At 39.4% G+C, this 21,369-nt stretch overlaps 1 protein-coding gene across 3 annotated transcripts in view; it reads right to left on the bottom strand.

Annotated features, from left to right (window-relative positions):
• zgc:110158 (uncharacterized protein LOC553590 homolog) overlaps positions 1–21,369 on the bottom strand; it is a 48,871-nt gene that overhangs the window by 17,020 nt on the left and 10,482 nt on the right. For all 3 annotated transcript variants that reach the window (XM_042500418.1, XM_042500419.1, XM_042500420.1), the window contains exons 2-4: positions 20,471–20,543; positions 19,688–19,749; positions 13,640–13,724 (exon numbers count right to left, since the gene is read on the bottom strand). In XM_042500418.1, coding sequence (XP_042356352.1) covers positions 13,640–13,724; positions 19,688–19,749; positions 20,471–20,543 — 220 coding nt within the window. The remainder of the gene's footprint in view (positions 1–13,639; positions 13,725–19,687; positions 19,750–20,470; positions 20,544–21,369) is intronic.

Genomic DNA, 21,369 nt, shown 5'->3' with positions numbered 1-21,369 from the left:
AGATGAGCTTTACTATCCATTATGCTTGCTTGAAATCAAAACGTATTAATCTACTATGTGTGCAATGATTCATATTATTCATTAAAGGCCATCTCATGTAAATGCACTCTGTTGGATTTTTTTTTTTAATGAACAGCAGGAGTAAAACCTCCCAGATGTCACGTTTCCACAGAACTCCTAAACAATTTTCTTGCATGCAAATCAATATAACGGTGGCACCGTGTGGGGTCTGTAGCAATATGGTAATTCCTAACTGAATCTTTGGATGACCCTGAAACACCATATACACTGGAGTTGCCAGTTTATTAGGTACAGCTGAGTATATAAAATGCAAATAAAACAACAGACAAATAACACACCTATATTCAGTTATTGTTTTCTTCAGTGTTAGAGGTGTCCATCTAAATCTATGGTCATTTTGGAGGCTGTAATGTGGTATTTTAAAAAAATAAAATGAATATGTTTTGTTTGTTTCTTTGTTTTTTTTATAAAAAAATAATGAAATATATATTATTTGCATTATTTCTGTGTCACATTTTTACACAGTCATCTTCCATACCATTTTAAAACATTAAAAGTCTGCTAACAAATGGTCCATTTTTTAACACCAGGGTAATTATGGTGTATTTTATTTGTAACAGTTTCACTTAAGATAATTCATTAATTTAGCTGATCGTAGTTTTAACATTGTCTTCCACTGTTTATGATTTATAATGTATATATTTTTTTTATAAATATATCAGTATTTTTTTTTATCAAATATCACAATAAATATGAACAATGTAATTAAAAATACTGTCTTTCTCTCCTTGTTTGTTCCATAAAATATCCTCCCATAAAACAAACTTCTACATTTTTAAAAGCATAATAACTTTCTATCCTTCTATCTACAATTATTATTTTTTAAATTCTGCATATACTCAACAATATTTAACAACTTTAAGATACAGGAAATAGTCATCAGCAAATAAGTTGAGTTGGTGTTGTTTCACAGCTCTTACGGGGAAACGTTCGCTTTTTTAAAAAAGGTAAAGTTTCCTTTTAAGGGGTCCTACCTGCTGTTTTTAAAAGGCTAATTGAAAGCAAAGAAAACCTGTAACTCTTAAACCTGTTTGGAGCTGATGCTTATTCAGTTCTACTTTTCTATAACTAACAGTGTCTCTGTAAAGGAATCAAAATATTTGATTGTATGACTTCAAAACTATATATCAGGTTTATGTGTCACAACATACACAAACACACATTAACAATATTAGATCATACAATATTAGATTCACTTAAAGAGTGAGCAAATTCCTGAATTCAGACTGTAACTTAAGCAAAAGTACAGAAGTAATATCAGCTAGATGCACTTTAAGTATCAAAAGTAAAAGTACTCATTATGCAGAATGGTTCCTTTCTAAATGTTTTGTTTCTTATAGAACACATTATTATTATTCAGCTTACTCAGAAATAATGTAAAAGCTTTTTAATGTCCGTTTAATGTCAGTCTGTCAATGCCGTGCCAGTTTTAGACACTTTATAAACCGTGGGGTAGACTTGTAGAATGGTAATTCATCATATCACTTTTTTGACATTAAAAGGTAACTATTATAAAATAAATTAAGCAGAGTAAAAAAGTTAAATATTCCCCTCTAAAGTAAAATGGCGTAGAAGTAAAATATACCATGGAAATCCTATAATAAAGTACACATATGTCAAAATTGAACTTAAGCACAGTACTTGATAAATTGTACTTGGTTACATTTCACCAATGGGGCCAATATGGCATATTTTAATAGATAATGTCTGCTAAAATAAAGACAACACCACTATGCTGAGTGGACTTTCTCTAGTTTATACAAATCCAGCAATGTCATACCTCTTCTCTCTAGCTCATCATTTTAGGAGTTGCATTCTTCCAACTAAACCTTCAACAATAATTTAAGTTTACCAACTTTATAGTTTTGATTTAGGGCCTTCAGTATTTGGATTTAGCTTATAAGAAATAAGGTGGGTGGAATTTATGTCAGGTACAAATGTAATCAACATTTTGTTAAATATAGTTATCAGATCAGGCTCTGCATTGACAGATATCCAATATTTAGGATCTAGTGGGCAGGATTTAGGGGGGTATATATGTAAAAATGTAAAATAATATTCATAACTTTTTTCATTAGTTCATTAGAGTATTATCACCTGAAACTAAGAATCCTTGTTTTCGTTGCCTTAAAATGAGCCGTTTATATCTACATATGAGGGCCGATACCAATACAGATTATTAGTAGTTAATGAAACCGATAACTGGTGTTTGGAACCTATATGCATTTACAATGAAAACAGTGAATAACAGTGAAAATCAATGAAAGTCAATATTATAATTTGGTATATAACAAACTCCGACACTTAACTTTGTTTAAATACCTTTAGCAAATGTTGAATCAAAACTGAAACTTTCAACATCATTTACAGTAAGTTCCCCTCAACTTTTTTATAAAGCGAAAATTTAACTAAAAATGAATAAATAAAATCACCTCCCTGAGGTTTTACAGAGAAAAAGTTCTTCCCATGCCGACACTTTCTTTGCACTCTTTAATTACTTAATTTTCTCAGTGATAATCTGCAAAATGCCAATTACCGACTCCCAATAATCTGCCAGGCCAATAATCTGTCGACTCTAGTTCCTACAAAAACCCAGAACGGACAAACCAGACACTGGCTCATTTGCCTTTCCTGTGTTGGCCGCTGTAGCTCTCCAAAACACACGCCACACTGAAGAAGTTTCAGTTGGATGCAATCTGCAACCTCACCACTAGAGGCCACTAAATCCTACATACTAGACCTTGAAAGGACTCTTGTTTGGGATCAGGGCCTAAAAAAAACTGGACCAGGACATCCCTAGTTTTAAGCCTGTGAACCAAAAGATGTTTAAAAGCAAAAGAACAATGCTTAAACCTGATGAGAGCAACTGTTTTAACTATTACTACTCTTAAAACCACCTCTGACAACAACACTGCTGTTTCCAATCTTTCCTTCACTTCAGTCAAACAATATGGAAAAAATAAAACCAGAATCTAGGATAGAGGAGAGGGGGTGAATGATTCAGCCCGGGAGTTAAATATGATATAACTGTATTCTTGTCAACACACATAGATGGAGACGTGTGTTCAGAGTGCTTACATAAGCAAGCCGGAACAAACACACACATGCACACCAGCACATGAACGCGCATCCACACACACACACAAACGCAGAGACACACAAAGAGTTGCATCACAGGCTCATAAAGTACAGCCCTTCAGTACAGAGAGGCAGACAGGGGAGAACCACAGGCTACAGGACCAGAACAGGGCGGGGGTTTAAGACCCAGGGGAGGGAGTCGCTCTCTCTCACACACACACACAATCACACACACATACACACATATCTACCGTTCCACCAGCACGCACACCTAACGAACACACTACATCCATGTGACATACACTGTATGCTTGGACAACTACGCGTATTACCAATTACACGCATGTACACAAATACACTCGCTGCCCTTCTTCTCCTGAATATCTGAAACCAACACACATAAAAATCACACACTGACACACACTGACACACACACACACCTCCCCCCATCTTTATGCTAATTCTGCTAGTGAACATGAGCAGGCCACTGAGTCCCTGGGGAAGAAGCCGGGTCGGCTGCCTCTTTCTCTCCTCTTCTATCCCCCCCCCCCCCCATCTCTTCTTTTGCACACTTTTCTCTCCATCTTTTCTCCTCGCTGTGACCCCCCTCACTTTTTTTTCCCAGCACAAACACACACACCTTTCCAGTGCCCCAACCCCTGTACTAGTCCTCCCCATCACAACCTCTCCTCCCCTCAGCCCCCCCAGTAGGGTGTCAGCAGCTTGCAGAAGCTGTTGCTATGGAGACAGGTCCTATCTGCACTCTGTCCCCCTGGCATCCCCCGCTCCAGGAGCGCAGAGAGAGAGAGAATAAGAAGATGCAGGGGAGAGAGAGCGAAGGCACAAGAGCGAGAGTGAGTTAGGAGATACAAGAGTGAGGCAGAAAAAAAAGATGATAGGGGAGAAAAAAATGTTACGAGGAGAGAGATTTCTATTCTCAATCAATCACTTGGTCACATTATTGTTGTAGACTATTCATGATCGACTATCTGCTTCCCAAATTTGCTGATTAAAAGCAAACTGAAAGCGCGCAGTTGCCACCAGCAGAGGCAGATTTAGTATGCAGTCGGTCTTTATTAAAACCAACTGGCCTGGGGAAATACAAAAAAAAAAAAAAGGATCCAACGGTGCTTTTTTGTGTCGGCGCCCACAGTACTGTCTATATCTACCTTTCCATTTCAACTCTCGGATGTGGCAGACTGTCGGAAAACCTTGTGACAATACTGCCTCCTTGAATCAGAATAACTTCCCCAAGAAAGTAAATCTACCCGAATTTGTCTTGTTGACATTGTTGCAGGTAAACAATGACTCCTACAGAACGTACAGGTGCCTTTATGCAAAGAGTTCAAGAAGACAGTACAATCCACTGCAGACATTAGTGCGGCACTAATTAGTTGAAATAACGAACATGGATTTTTGTAGTTGAGCTGAATTATTCATTTTCTGGCTGAATGTATGGAGAGGAGTATTTAAATGAAGGAGGCGCCGGGTGGCAGCGCAACTTGAAAGGGCTTTAATGCCTGACATGCAGCGGGAAGGAGAAGAATAAGTTTCTTTCATTGACGCTGGCTGAAAGTTCAACAAAACCCACGGGACACATTTTCAAATGTCTGGGAATATTTACACTGTTTAAACGGTAAACTATATTTTAATGGCCTTCCTCAGCAGCGCTGCACAAATACGGTGTCAAAGCTTCCCGGAGCCACGTCTGCACAAAAATAATATTAGGTAGGTTTTTATGTTACCTGGTGATCAATAACCCTCTATCTGAACTACAGACCTGAACTGTAGCTCATCGTTGTGGCTTCAGTCGTTTTGGATGGGGAACTGCTAACTTTAGCAAATTTTTACAGTGTAATATAACATTGTCAGTCTCTTTAAAATGATATTTAAGGACCCAAAGACTGGCTCACTATATTGAGAAAAGCTATACCAGCTATATGCTGTTTTAAAACTAAAAACAGCTCAAATTTAATTGGCAACACATCCACGAAGTGAGATTTTCTTCGCCATAAAACAGAAAATAGGTCAAGAGTAAATAGTATCTAATTATCTTATTTTAACACTCAAGCTAAAATAAGACAAAGTTCAACTACTATGGCACTAGTAGTCATGGAAATAACTAATAAAAATTTGTAAAGACTTTCATATATATTTAATATATATCTTTAATTCCAGAGCAGATAGTGGCTTACTTTATGAGAATTTCACTCCACAGTTTGTTGACATTGTGGCCGATAGCTTTCCATCTAATTCTCTTTTTACAATGAAACATCACACTGACGCATTCGTTGGGCGACATACTATGTAACCACATTGTCCAAATCTGGCTAAGGACATTTCTTGCTGTCTTCTGTCACCTCTTACCTATCTACTACCCAAAAATACCTTGTAAGAAATATATAAATCAATGCCCCTTAATGTAATCTCTTAAAAAAAATCTTTACAATACTAACTTAAATTAAACTTTACACATAAAAAAGGAAGGTAAACAGGATATCTTGGGACCTGAAAATGTCACCTTGAACTGGGAACTTGTGATTTTTTTTTTCTCGCTGCTTATTGACATGTTATAGACCAAATGAGTAATTGGGGAAACACAATCGGCTGATTAATTAATGAAAATAACCGTTAGTAGTAGCCTTTTAAGTAATAATCACAAGAATTTTCATTCAAATAAATGCCTGTAAATTCACTATCTCCCGCTGAATGAGGTAACACTGGTGATTGAGCCTACAGGCCCCACTGATGAAACTACTGCAATATTTATATATCTTTAATATCACGAACTGGACGTCCGCTAAAAATCATTGTTGTACATGTTATTTACCACTTTTCTTTGCAGCTTAAATAAATGCCAGACTGACTGACTGACATGATTTGCATTTTTCTGGGAACTTGATCTCTTGAAGTTTATGATTCAACTTTTATTTTTGTTTAACAAGGTTAAGAAAATTGCAATAATCGATACTATCGAATCACAATACTTGTAGAATCACAATAAATCAGAATCGCAATACAAATCGAACTGCATCATGATAAAATCGAATGGGGACAAAAGCATATCATCCTAGCCCTTACAGTCAATATGTTTCACTGAAGGGAAATCCTCCAGGTCAGAGGGCGCTTATATTGTCTGGTCTGTAGGAAGCAGATTTAGATCTCACTTCACCCAAAAACAGCTGCAAATATGCAACAAAAAGCAACAGTAAACATTCATTCAGCTTTAATCGGGACAACCCAAAGCTCTGTGTAATAAACTTGATCCACTTCCCTGCGGCGCCACGACAGTCTTTGTGGCCAAATATTTTAAACAGTGACGTGTTGATCCATAGTTGTGGCTCCCTGTGAGGACACCATGTTGTGTTTGCTTCTCCTCCTTAGTACAAACCCACAACGTTGATGAAGAATCTATCAGAGAACAAAAGACTAATGATCTGATTGGCTGGTACAGTAGAGTGTGTAGATGGCTATACAGAATAGCATTGATCCTCCCTCTCCATTTCCCTCTCCCTCTCTTTCACCCATAGGACCTACCGGACAGATCAATAGTGCTCAACACATTATTGACCTCCGCCTGATACCTTTCACAGGGATAAAGACAGAGACATAAACACTGGATGGAGAGAGGGGAGAGGTAGGAAGAGACAGCCAATGTATCTGTGTGTGTGTGTGTGTGTGTGTGTGTGTGTGTGTGTGTCTGTATTTATGTGTGTCCCTGCCTGGAGAGGGTACTAATCTACATTCTGGTTCACACTGATATGTACCTCATCACTGTCTCCTTGACCTGCTGTCCTTAGCACACAGAGAGAGGGAAAGAAAGAGGGAGGAGGAGGTGTGGGGAGGTGAAGGAGCGAGGATGGAGGGGAGTGGTGGAGACGGGAGGAAAAATAGCTGACTGTGGTGATCTAGCTAATTTATCAGCCCAGTCAAAACAGTGTGTTTCGCTCTGGAGCAACAGGATACGGCTGCTACTCTCACCGTCACGTCTGACAAACAAACGCACAAACACACACACACACACAATCTCTGAAAGCCCAGCTGGTCCTCAAAACTGGCACGACACGCACACCAAACACACACACACACACACACACACACACACACACACACACACACACACACAAACACACACACAAACGCACACACTTCCCCAAAAGCTGCTGCCAAAGCATCAGTACTGAACCAGACAGGCGGACTCGTGCAACACACATGCACACACACACACACACACCGGATGACAGCACTAATACATGCTGCAGACACAACATCCACTTAGCCAACACTCCAGAGGGAAGACGGAGAGGGCGAAGACAAGAATATGAGGAGAACAACCAGAAAATTGCTCCAACTGAACTTACAATTACAGATGATGTTACAGTTGTTCTTATTAATACATTATTATAACAAAACGGGACTCAATTCGTCCACACGTGAAACTTTAAATCAGCTTTCAGGTGATGTGGAGACTTTTGCTCGATCCCGTCAGCACCCTAAACTCTCACCCTGTCCGCCCCACCTCTGTGACTGTGATCATGTTGGGTGTCAGTTTTATTAAAACCTGTCTAAATTTCAAAGTGTGGAGTTGAAGTGGCCAAAAATCTGCACTGCTTTTACACCCCTGACTGGAAGTGTGAGTGCCAAATAAGAGAGTATACCTAAAACCACCACTGCAGGTTTTTAGTGAAAGCATGAAACCTTTAACGTGATTTCCACTGTTAATTGTTTTAGATAAGTACCAGGTATGACCAAAGTTGCTAAGGTGGGAGCAATCTAGCTTCCTTCTTATCTCTGTTGACAGCATGGATGTATTAAAAAAGTCTGGATACAGCCGGTGTAGGGGTGAACATTAGCTAACCAGTGGAGACCAAGCCCCCAGAAAGTGTGTCCGGCTTTGACGCAAATTTTACATAGAGGCCAAAAGTGGAATTACACAGTCTAAGTCCGTTATGTGATGCACATGAACTTTCTCCCATCGACTTACATCAGGAAAGAGAAGTCTGTAAATCAGTGGACAATTCCTTGTGAGCATCAAAACCCCTGCAAAACAGTTTATTTCACCATCTAGATTTAAGCCATCTAGTTTGTTTACATTTGGAAAGTCTAAAAGAACCGCAAGATACATTTTTTTAGACCGCCATTCAAGCTAGCAAAGTGCTAAACCGTAAGTCAGTCGCTCCGCCGACTTAAGTTATCCACTCATGCTCACTCAGCCGCCGAAAGTCCCTAGTGCACAAGCCTCATGGGCCCGTAGATCTAGGTAAAAGAGTTTTTTTCCCCTTCATGCACCAATGAGCAGCTCTCATGGGAATAAACGGGGACCGGCCCCCATGGCTGTATCCAGATTCTCCTAATACATCCATAATCTTACCGCAGCTAGCTGGCTGCCTGTCAGCAAAGCCTATGGAAAATAAAATAAAAGGCAAATTACATCACAAAATATTAAAATTTCACCACCACTAAATGTATTGCACCTGAAAATGTGCAATAAATATGCCTCCAAAATAAAGCTCACTGAGTCAACACGGCGCTGGACTAAAAGAAAGCACCTCTCGTATTTCACATTATTTTGCTTTTTTCCCCTGAAATTAATTAATTAGTAACTAATTAAGGAGAGTGGGTCTATTGAAAGCAAAATTAACCAAAACTGACATCCCTAGCATCATGCTATTTTTTGTATCAGTGTAATTTTAAAAGAGTAGAGCCGTCTGTTTCCCTGCAGTTTCACATTACCTCGCCGGTTCCCACTGTTCCCCCCAAAAAAACAGAAAACTAAAATAACACAGAGACAAACTGCTTCCCTCTCCCGTGTAACACATCAGGGTGTGCAACATGTGTACTGTAGTGTTTCCTAACTTTATCACACAGCCAATTATCAAGTTTAATGGAGCTCTTTTCACTTTTTCCATTACAGCGTGCTGATACAGCTGGTGGCAAAGACGAAGCAAAACAGAGGCAGAATGCATGCATGAATATCTTTTGGAAAAACAGAGCTGCTTTTGAAAATTATTTTGGCCTTAAATTAATGTTAGGGGAAAAAACAATTTTTAGGTTGTTTAAAATGAGCTGGTTTTAATGGATTTTTGAAAAAACATTAAAAAAGCTGATTTCTGGTGGGTAAGTCAAACCTGCAGCATAACAGCCGGTAACTGTAACTAATACAGCTGGGTTTAAATATTTCATGAACATTTAAGGAAATAGGGAAGAAAATGAAAATTACACCAGTGTCATCCTCCAAGGCACCACAAGGCAGTGAAAAATGCCAAAATATACACTAAAAAAGTATGTTTCTAGTGATTTATTGTATTGTTTTACTTGGAAAATTTTGGAAGAGCATCTTTAAATACACACAACTGTTATTTTTCTAAAATAATAGTTCCTTTTTTTCCCACACACCTCAGTATAACGCTGTTTTTGGTGTATGTTTACACACATAGGTCTCCTGCCGTGACTCGATTTCAAATAAAAAGAAAACTAGGCATATCCTCCACCCTCCTCCCATCTCTTGCGCTGTTTTGACATTTGCCCACTCACTCCATTTTCAAATACCTTAACTGTCTCTTGTCTTCATGCTGTCTACACAGCCCAACTAGGCATTGTGGGTAAACAGCTAGATTAGCCAATCAATCTTCTCCCGGGAATAGAGGTAGTGGTGGTGAAGAGGGAGGAGGGGGTCAGGGAAGAGATAGGAAAAGAGGAGGAGAGTCGGAGGGAGAGGGAGTGAGCGATAAGGCGAGCGAGAGACGAGAGGGGGCGGACTGGTGTGCTGGGTGAAGGAGAGAGTAAAGAGATATAGTAAAGAGGGTGGGGAAAGAGAGGGGGAGGGAGGAAAGATGCAGATGTGGGGTGTCGTAGAGGAACCACGAGCAGCGAGAAAACATGATGTGAACAAGCTGGAGTCGCACGAATGCAAACGACAGAGAGAAGAGCGTGAACAGAGTGTGAGAGAAGTGAGGAACGTGGGCAGATGTGTAAAGAAAAAGAGAAGAGCAACAGTGCAGGTAAGAAAATAGAGGAAGACTGTGATTAAGGAATTAAAAGTTAGTATCGAACAACAACATAACTGCAGGCTGGAAGTGCTGATTAAATTCGGTACACAACTGTAACTTTATAATGAATCTGGTCATGCTCAGGTTGTAGCAATGATGAAATTAAACATAACAGCAATGAAAAAAAAGTATTTTTATATAAAAACAAACAAAAAAATTGTTTTTTATTTTATTTTTTAAAATTGTGATAATCGCCAGCCAACATTCCCATCTTTAAGAGGCTGTACTGGGCCAAATTTTAAAGATGCAAAGATTAAACTGGAATCATATGAAACTAGAAGGCCAAAGGAATTCAGTGGTATCAACCACATCATACTAGATTCTCAGTAAGGGGGCAGCAGCATACAGCATGTCCATTTCCCTTGACCTTTGACCTCAAGATGTCTGTATGGAAATGGTCATGTGGGAACCCATGTGTCCCCATTACATACATGCCCACTTAATGCTATTCCCATACAGTTTTTGCTGTCATTTGATTCCTGATCAGGCAATCTGGTGAGAATAACTTGTCAGTGTGGACTTCAAAATTGTTTTGTGATGTAAAGGAATTGAAATAATATATGAATAACTGTGTTAAGCTTAAGACCTGTGTAAAAAGATCGATATAAAATAAATACATTGAATGATGTGACTCTGTATGTAAAGGAAAAATCTGCTTTCCAAACATTAAACCCTGTGAACCTGCCTCTTATGTGAATCAGATCCTAAAAGCAACTTGGTACCTGTAAGCAATGTCAAACCCCAAACTTGACATGAACAAACCACCAAGTTGCTCTCAGATAACAGTCCGACAGCCGCTGCATTACTTTTATAACCAGTGTCAGGACTTGTGGAAAAGTAGCCTTGACTGTGACCATAAACCTTTGCTGCGTCTCTGCACCCAGCAGAGAGAACTGTGATAATACCTCTTAAATGCTGCCTTGCAATCTTGCAATCCTCAAAAGACTAAGAAACTCTTTTGAGGTAAGGTGAAATTTTTTTTTTTCTTGCGATGGCTCTAACCGGCTCATTCTTTTGAAACCAGTAAAAAGGACCTGTGCTCAGAGACTAGCCTCAGGGGGCTGGAGCCAAAATTAAACCGGTCCCGTCTCCTTCGCTTTATCACTGTTTGGAGCAGACAGCGAGCAACCGTGTAACACACCCATCTACATTTATACACACACACACACACACACACACACACACACACACACACACACACACACACACAGGGTTAACTGGCACACTGGCACTGAGGGTGTGAGCCCCTCCACCCTCCATCTATGGGCTGGTTGCCAAAGATGCCCCCTGTCCAAAAATACACGCCCACACCCACACCCACGCACACACGCACACGCACGCACACACACACACACGCACACACACACACACACACACACACACATGAGTGCTCCACACATAAATCCCTGGCTTAGCCTCGGCCCAGTGCTGGGATTACCGGATTAGAACTCTATTCCATTATCTCCCCACACTATACAGCTCGCGCACGCACACGCACACACACACACACACACACACACACACACACACACACACACACACACACAAAGACACACACACACACACAATGCCACACTGTCTTGACCAGAGAGGACAGGCTGAAGACAGACACACAGTGTCAATCACGACACATGACATTTACACACAAGCAGATACAGTTACAGTTTACCCTCTTAGTGAACACTTATTTACATTATTTTTATTATTACTAAGCAGCAGGTGGAACAGTTATTAGTTGGATTCCTTCTGCAAGAGACCAGGACCTGAGTATTTGTCACAGCAAGCAGCCACCTCATTGAAAGTGTCCTTGGGGGAGACACTGAGCACCTACAAACTCTAGAAAGGCTGCTTCATAGCTGACCTCTGACTTCTGACCTCAGAGAGCAAAACAGGGGAAAAGAAGAATTTCTCTTTCGAGCGCTCAAAGGCATCAAATAAATCCTCAAGGACACACACGTGAAAAAAAGATGCAACTTAAGGCTTCGCAATTTTGAATAAAATGACAAGAATAATGATTTTCTCACTTAAATCAAGTCAATTTTGTTGATATAGCCAAACTATAAATAAAAAAAGGTGTCTGCAACTATCAGACACTTAGATTTAGTGCTTTTTAAGACATTTTCAAGATCATTTTTCCTATTCAGTGTTGCAGGTATGTGTAAAAGTTAGTATAAATGTCATCCTGTGCAGAGGTAGGTTTAAGTAAGAATGTAGTTATTAGAGTGAGTTAGATTAATCTACTTTTTTTTAGCAGGTAAATTCAAGTATTAAGAAAAAAGAAAGTATAAAGTTCTGTGCTACGTATAAAGATTTTTAACATCAGAATGTGTTTTATGAAGCAGAAGAGCTCAACCTATTTTAACAAAAAGGACGGATAAACTGAATAAGATAGCATGTTTGTGGTGATTTAGACCCCTCAAATGTAACTGTAAGACTTATACCTAAAAATACAATAGCAAGTATAGTGCCAAAAGAAGAAAATAAATGAGTCTATTTGAACAAACCTTTTAACAGATCTATTTATTTGTAGAATTAGTCAGGCAAGAAGCTACATTACTGCCTCTCAGGTTTAAGACTAAACTGCACATATAAACAAAAATTCACTTTACTTGTCAAACAGTTCAGACTGACCACTGAGGTGGCACCCACAGTGGCCAATTAATTATTTTTTTTCTATACTTTACCCAATCTGTAATTGGGATTATTAGTACAATTAGTCTGTAGTCAGCTGTTTCTTTTATTTTTAAGAGAAATAATTTAAAAGTTTGATATGAAGTAGAGCTGCCCAAAATGCAAAATTTTGATTATTTTTGGCACATACATATTACAACTGCAATTTCAGTCATGATTTTAGTGGTAATGGCCATTTTTGGATTTGATTTTTACTAGAAAAAATTGATTTGATTGATTGATTGATTGATTTGTAGGCCGGGGCATCGCTGGAGCACGCATTTACGTTTCTTTAACATTGCAGCCCCTTTTATTTGGATATCAATAGGACAGCATAAGCGTGAAACAGGAAGAGAGAGAGGGTGACTTGCAGCAAAGGGCCGAGGCCGAAATCGAACCCGCAGCCACTGCGGCGAGGACACAGCCTCTGTATATGGGGCACCCGCTCTACCCACTGAGCCACCATATCCTCACATTTATACTCATTTATATAGCACATCTGTTCTACACTGCATACAAATATGATGTCAAATGAAAATTCAATAAAAACTGTTAAACTTAATGTCGCAAAAGTGCACTCTATTCTCACTACTGTTGCGGGTGCCACTTCACCACTGCTCTTCCACACTTGATGTTGCTATAGAAATATGTACAGTGTTTACATGCGTCTCAAGCAGACTTATAAAGAGACACATTCCTCAGTGACTGAGTGTTTGTCTGTGAGAAGAGAAGAAGTGGCTGCAGAGCCGTTTGTCACTTACATAGTCATGGAAGGCCTTTGCCTCGCTGGAGTGCTCGCATGTCTCCCTTCGGTCTGGAGCCGCACAATACAAATCCCAGAATACGCTGAAATGGAGGGGAAGAGAGGTCAGAGGTTACCATACAGAGCAATACAAGCAAATGTGTAACAGCTATTCATAACCCATTCACACACTCTCACTATCTCCCTAGCGCTCTTAAACTGCCTCTTATACACTTGAGCATCATTGTAAGAGGGACACAATGCCAGTGTGGCCCCCTCAATCAACCTCTCACTCACTCCAAAATACACACGCACACTCTTACATTACCATACTGGCATGGACCTCTCATTGACTGCATCCATTTATTCACCCTTACCTTTAAAGGGACAGTTCACCCCAAAAATGTCTCTTTCCAGAAATCATGACTCGGTTGGATAAGAAAATCCACAGACCTTGTTGTGAGCAGTTTCATGTAGGGACTACTTTCTACCAAACTACGCCCGCCAGCTGTATCACTGTGCAGAAGGACGAGAACATCTACTTAAGAATGAGAGACTTGTGCCCGTGACAGCACGAGATGTAAAGACAGGGATCCGCAGCTTTAGTAAAGTTATATTTAAGCCCTTTATGTGCTAATTCTTATAAAAGCTGAGACCAACTTTACAATTACCAAAATTTGAAAGAAAAAATGTCAACAAGGACATAAATCACTTAGGGTTCGGGACAATTTTGCCCAAATGTTTATTGTATGTCTGCGAACGCAAAATTAATTTCAGTGTAAATTGACAATAAAATTGTATCGTATCATAAGTGTGACTCCACTGCCTTGATTACGATCATGCTGAGTTTGAAAAACCTACAGCATAAAAAAAACCCAAATAAAGCTATTCAATGTCTCGACCTTGCTGCAAAATCTTGGTTAAATAGCCAGTTTTTGTTTAATTTTCACTTCTTTATGTAGTCCAGGGTACAATTACAGTTTGCTAACAGATTATGCATCCTCTGCTCTGAGCATCGCAGACAGAAACAAAATAAGTGTTGCTGTTTCCGCTCTCCTGATCTGCCTGACGTTATTGAGTTATTGTAAAAATAAAAAAGATTTTACAATGCAAACTCAAAAAAAAAATTTAAAAAATAAAAATAAAACCCCACTTCCCATGTCATGGATTTTTTTTAGTTTTATTTTAGACATTTTGACCTTTAAGATCTTATTTTTTGATTAATTAAACCAGTGCCTTTCGAGACTTTATCCTTCACAGCTGAGCCGCAATGTTAGTTAGCTCAGTGATGCTAGGTGAGCTAGCAGAAGATGTACGCTTCCTTCTGCATGGTGATAAATTGACAGGTGTAGTTTGGTAGAGAGAAAATAGATCCTCCACGAAACAGCTCACAATAAGGTATGTGGATTATTTTGAGTATGAATCGTGATTTCTGGGAAGAGACATTGCTGCTGACAGACATCTCTACAGCCGATATCTCCAACACTCTGCAACTAACACGGGAAAAAATCCCGACTGATAAAAAACAAGACAGGTAAAACGAAATGATGTATTTTCAATTTGGGGGTTAACAGTCCCTTTAACTTTTACGCAAGGGCTAAATGTACAGCTAATCTCAATCCCTAAAATTCCCTCTTTCACCAGAGGCAACTGGTGAACGGCCTCATTGTGAGCTGACACAAACATAAACATAAACTGTTTTCATAACAGCTTTTGTTTCAGTCTATTTGAACACTGTAAGTGGAAAAATCACACACACACACACACACAAACACACACACCTTACAACGACGCTAACTGTTTGTGTGCGACCTGTCTAAGAGCTGTTAATTGAATCAGTCTTTGTGCATTGATTTAGTGGAAATGCTATAAACCGAGTGAAACGGCGACGTGGCTAACGAGAGGACTAATCAGCCAGCCACTTCACGTGTCCTGGCAATCTGCGATGCACACAGACATGTTGAATCCCAAACATCTGGAAGTTTTCATACACCTCCGCACGTCATAAGACACAGTCATATTTGGGAGGCACTCATCTTAAGCTTCAATGTGAGTTGTTTGAGCACATTAATGGGGATTTTATAGAATAATATGATCTTAAATAGTTTTCCTAAAACTTCCTCTGTCCACAAGAAGGACAAAGTGCCTGGTTAAGCGACATTTGATAAGGAAGTCAGTGTGTGTTGCTTAAGGAGACATCACCAGGGAGAAATGCTTTTTTACTGCAAGCCAAAACATGTGGAGAAGAAGAAGAAAAGACCATATTCTCCCTAAAATCCTGACTGGTTTTCCTACAAATGAAAAACGTTTTATACTTTATTACATTTCATATATGTGCAAATAAGTACCTACATCTAGATTTAAGTCTTTCATTGAACAAGAGAACAAACATTTTCCGTAGATTTACTGAGGCTTGTGTGCTTGTATCATATTATTATTCTGTTCCTTCATTTTCTTTTTATTAAAACATGTCCTTGGTCTCATATTGCTGATGGTGCTCTATAAGTCTGACGTTCATTCTTCTGACTCAGCAGAGCCACCCCCCTGAGGTGAAAAGTTACACTAGATACTGTACTTTTTAAAGACCATTTAAGAGTATATTTACAAGTCAGTAATTCTACATCCACAGGTTCTTAAATATTTGTTCCTTTGGAATATGTACAGTACTAATCTCAGTACGGTGTCCTTCAGCAACACTATCTACTACTGAAGCTATTCCGGATCCAGCGGCACAGTTTCTGCAGCTGTGCTTTCTGAAGAAAGAGCGAGTGCAAGGACGATCAACAAATCATCACGTTATAAACAATCAGCATCGCTATTTAAATGTTAAAGCTTTAAAATACAGTGGTGAGGACCATGTGATCCACACATAAAATAAAACATAACTTATTCACGTTCTGCTGAACTTTTTTCACTGCAAAGACTTGGATGCAAATGAAAGGTTGTATAACATTCAAGTGCTATGTGGTGAGTTAATGTTTTCTATTTGGTTGAAAAGGACAATGCTGGTGATATTCAAAATAATATTACCATAAACAAACCCCTTGAAAAGACCAAAACTAATAATTGATCCGACTTACAAGTGACGTCTGTGGAGCTAAAGCCTGATACATCTTATTCTTCTGTGCTGTAGACCTCCATTGTTGTGTAAAAATATAAAAACAGCAATGAGCTACACTGTTTCACTCAGTAGCGTTTTCTCCATTATGATGAACCTGGGCACTGCTGCTGTAAAAACAAGTGTACCAAATGACGTACAAATAAAATAATCGCTTCATTTGAGACACTAGATAAATATAGAATGTCGCCAGCTTAATGCTGTATATATGTAACTGTTAAATTGCCTTGACAAAATTTGTAAAATCAGGTGTAAAAGGCATTTTGCACTAAGCACAAATTTTCTTCTGACATACAAAACTTTAGATAAACAGCTTTAAGATTCTAACTATCCTTTTCTAGTCAGATTATCTGCTGACCTGGCTCAAACGCCTCTTCAGCTTACACAACTGAAGACATATTTCAGGCCAGTCCAGCAGGGACTGGCCTCAATAGTCTCAATAGTCCTACAGTCAGTTATGTCCAGCCTTTATACAGTCTGCTAAAGGTAAAGGCTTTAATATCATTTCATTAGAGCCATATGATATTCGTCAGCGATTGTCAGTCCATGCATTCACATCAATAGAGTCCTCAGTATGCAGCCTCATATATTACTAATACACTTAAAACCTGTCAGCCTGGGTTTAAACATGTTGTTAGAGAGATAGAAATCTGATTACTTAAGAGCTGCAAGTAAACGTGGGTGTTACAGTGAAGCAATAACGTGTTCTGAGATTTCCCGCTTTGTCCTGATTTCTTCAACAACAAGTGAAACTCCTGATCGGTGCTTAAGATCAAGTGATGACCCCAAAGGTCAAATCTTTGCCAGGGGCAGAAATGACAAGACGGGGGGAAGGAGGAAGACAGCGGAGGCAAAGGTGAAACAATGGAGATGGAATGCAAAGGGTTAATCTGCTAAGAATCCCTCTCCTACATGAACAAAGGAGAAAAGTGGGAGGTGGGGGGCACACAAAGGGTGACAAGAGGGTGAGGAGGGGGAGGGGAGTATGGAAAGGGGGGAGTCCATTCCCTAACCATCTGGATCTATTGTTTCAGGGACGGGGGAGGAGGACGGAGAACTGGAGGAGGGGAGAAGACGGGGAGGGAGGGGTTACGCCCTCTGTGAGTCTGGTCAACCCCAAGGCTGAGACTGTGCTCGACCTCCAACCTACAGAAGACGGGGGAAGCCCTATAAAAACTAGACTCTGTCACTGAGTGAGGAAGATACACGGATGGTCAGCTGAATGCCACGTGGCTGAGTGACGAGTGTCCGCACTGCGAGAGGGATCCCTCCTCAGTTGCTCTTCCTGAGGTTTCTTCAATTTGTTCCCTTGTTTAAGTGTTTTTTAGGGGGAGTTTTTTCCTTTTCTGGTGTTGAATGTTGTAAAGCCCTTTAAGGCACTGTGGAATTTGTGATATTGGGCTGTATATAAGTATATATATTAGGGCTGTCAGCAGTGGTCTACAGATTATCAGGCCAATATTTGGCATTTTGCCAATTATCAGTATCTGCATTTTATTTTTACGATCGCCAATAAAACGTTGCCAGGAACTAGCTGTGTATGATGCTGAAAGCCTCAGTTTTGATGAAACATTTGCCAAAGGCATTTGTTGGAGTTTGTTATATTCCAAATTCTATATATTGAGAGAGATTTTCATTTTTATTGTAAATACATATCGCTTTCAAATATCCTTCATAGGTTTCATTAGCTACTAATAATACTTCTAACAAACTAACCGTGATGCCATTAAAGTCCGTACATAGAAATAAAAAAAAAAAAAAAAAATAAAAATTAAATTAAATTGCGTCAATCGCCAGTCCACATTCCCATCTTTAAAACGCTGTACAAGGCTGAGTTTTAAAGCTACAGTGATGATACTGGTCAGTGTTACCTAAAGAATAATTGTGTATGTGTGACAGTAGCTGACAACCAGGGAGTCTTTTTTTCCGGTTTTAATCATAATCATATAATCATATTATTTTGTGGACTCCCTCTAAAAACTGACATTTTTGCAGGTCCCTGACAGCAGGTGTAACTTTTTTGCCTCCTCTGCAGCACTTGTCATTCGCACAGTGGATAATTGATCTGTCAATCCGTTCACAGCTGATCAGATCACATCGATGCATGAGATGAGCTGTATGCAGATGTTTGTACGTAAAAGTACAATTTTAGACCCAGCATAATGAACGGTTAGGTTTCACTTTCAATGCGCCTGACGTTCTGCTTCAATGTCTATGTCGCAAGTGCGCTATAAATAACATAACATAGCTACTGCGATATATATATATCGCAGTAGCGCACATAATTAACAGTCCAGCTCCAAAAATCTAGTTCTGGCAGCGGATGATTCAGGTGTGGTAGGTCACCACAAATTAATGAATGTGTGGGAAACTCTGCTAGAATTATCTGAAACTAGAGGACCTGAGGAATCCAGTGACACCAACCATGTCATGCTTCTCAGGAAGGAGAGAAATTAACGCCTAAGTTGGGCTAAATTTTGGTGATGGAAAAACAGCATGATCACCTCTGAACTCAACATATCTGAACGAAAATGGGTTTTGTGGGTACCCATGAGTCCTTTATTGACAAGCAGTTATTTCTGCTGTATGTACAACTGAATATGGATAAGTACCCCATACAACCTCATTTAGAAAAATGTCAACTATCCCTTTATAAAATAGGAGTTTAACAAATTCATAATTGAATTATGGCTCTTACATGAGCGTTCCTATGACAGAAGCTCAGATGAAACTACAGTTTTTACATATGACAGTAAAAAATATGTAAGGTCGAGATGAACACGAGAGCCCTATTAATGAGTGTGTTTGTGTGTGGAGGGGGGTAGGAGGGTCGGACACGCAGCTTAAGACATGTACTGTAAAACTGTTTACACCAAGCAAATAACATGAACAGGCTTACTGTATCAAAACAAACAAGGAAAAAAAGAGAAAACTGAAAGTGACACTCACCACCACCACGAATGGAGGAATCCGGGAGGCTCCCCTAATGTAATATTCTTCTCCCATCGAATCTGGAGGAGAGGAGAGAGGGAGTCACTTGCGGCCACTAGAGAGAGGATTATGTCTGCAGGTCCAGGGGTTAAGAACATATAATCAGTCAGTCTCAAACTGTCAATGGCCCGGACGTGAAGATAGGCATCTTTCTGCCTCTGTTGATCTCCATCCTCCTGACTGTCTTCCTTCTGTTATGTCTCTGTCCTGTCTTCTTTTTTTTTAACATGTGAAATGTGTTTTGGGAAAAGCTCAATCATTTTTATTCATTCCACCAACAACGGCTGTTAGGAAGAAATGTATACAAACAAACCGATGCCTACACGTCTACAATGTCCACAGACGACGGCTTGAGTTGTTTGTTACACTAAGATTCACCGTGGCACACTGTGAGCATGATCTGGTGTAACTTTATAGGATTTCCTTTTGAAAAATTGATGCAACACCTCACGCTCTGTTATCATGTTTAGCATATTTGCACTGACAACACAAGTTGCTGTAAACATCCACCGTAGCTGGGTTACGGATGTACAGTTTTACTAATGAGGAAAGCTGCTTTACGTTCATAAGTCATCATCATCAAGGCCCATGTGACGTGCGTTTGATTTCCTTGCTGGAGATTTTCCATCAGTTCTTTATCTCTTTTTCCTTAGCTTTAGATAAGCAATTTTCACAAAAAGGCATAAACAATGATTGGCTTTGTGCTTAATAAAACAATTACAGTCAAGGATGTCATCTTACCTCAGACAGGAAGGTCTGTGCAGACTTCTGTGCTCCCACATGTAGCAGGTACTCGTACACATATAATGCTAACCTGAAATGCAAAGAAAAAAATGTTAGGGACCAGATTCAGCCTCCTTAATGCTCAAGACCATGGAAAACACTTGCTCTTGCTTCTAAAATAAGATTAATTCAGGCGTCCTGCTTCGTTTTTGAGCAAACGCATAACAAGTGGGCGACCAAAAGCAGACCTATTTTAGCTATATTTAACCAAAATGTCCCATGAACTGCAAGCCTGTTGGGCTGATGGTCAATGTTATTTCAGTTCATTTGTTTTTGCATTTTCACCACATCTGAAAAATTGTGAAGACTGACATACCAACAATAGATTAAAAAACAATCTCAAGTCAAGATGCCTATCTGTGAAGTGGTAATGTTGAACTTCTATTCTATTCTATATTCAATAGCACTTCCAGTAGCAGGAGGAAAATTTGACATCAAGAGCATAAAACTTACTTTTTATTTAAAACAAGGCTATAAAATGTGATGACTTTTTTTCATTTAGAAGCAGAGAATGGCAGAATGACAGTACTAAACATCAATTATTAGAGACAGAGAACGCGCAGCTGGAATCAGTATATCAAAACTGCGGAAACTGTGCACTGAAACTATTTCAAATATTCAGAATCAATATGAAATGATAAATCTATATTACACTATGAAGAAGGCAGGATGAGTCAGTGTTTCTTATGGATTTTCAGTACAAAGCCTGTTCAAACAATCACAATTTCCTTTGATAGTTCCTGGTTGTTCATAAAGTACAACCACAGGTGCAATGACTTTTTGGGAGTGTAGAAACCACAACCCAAAAACGGTTCCTGTGGTTGAAATGCAGGTAAATCTCCAGAGTACCTCGAAGG

Source organism: Plectropomus leopardus, chromosome 14 (assembly GCF_008729295.1).
Source record: "Plectropomus leopardus isolate mb chromosome 14, YSFRI_Pleo_2.0, whole genome shotgun sequence".
Lineage (NCBI taxonomy): Eukaryota > Metazoa > Chordata > Actinopteri > Perciformes > Serranidae > Plectropomus > Plectropomus leopardus.
This window is presented reverse-complemented; position numbering and strand designations above follow the sequence as displayed.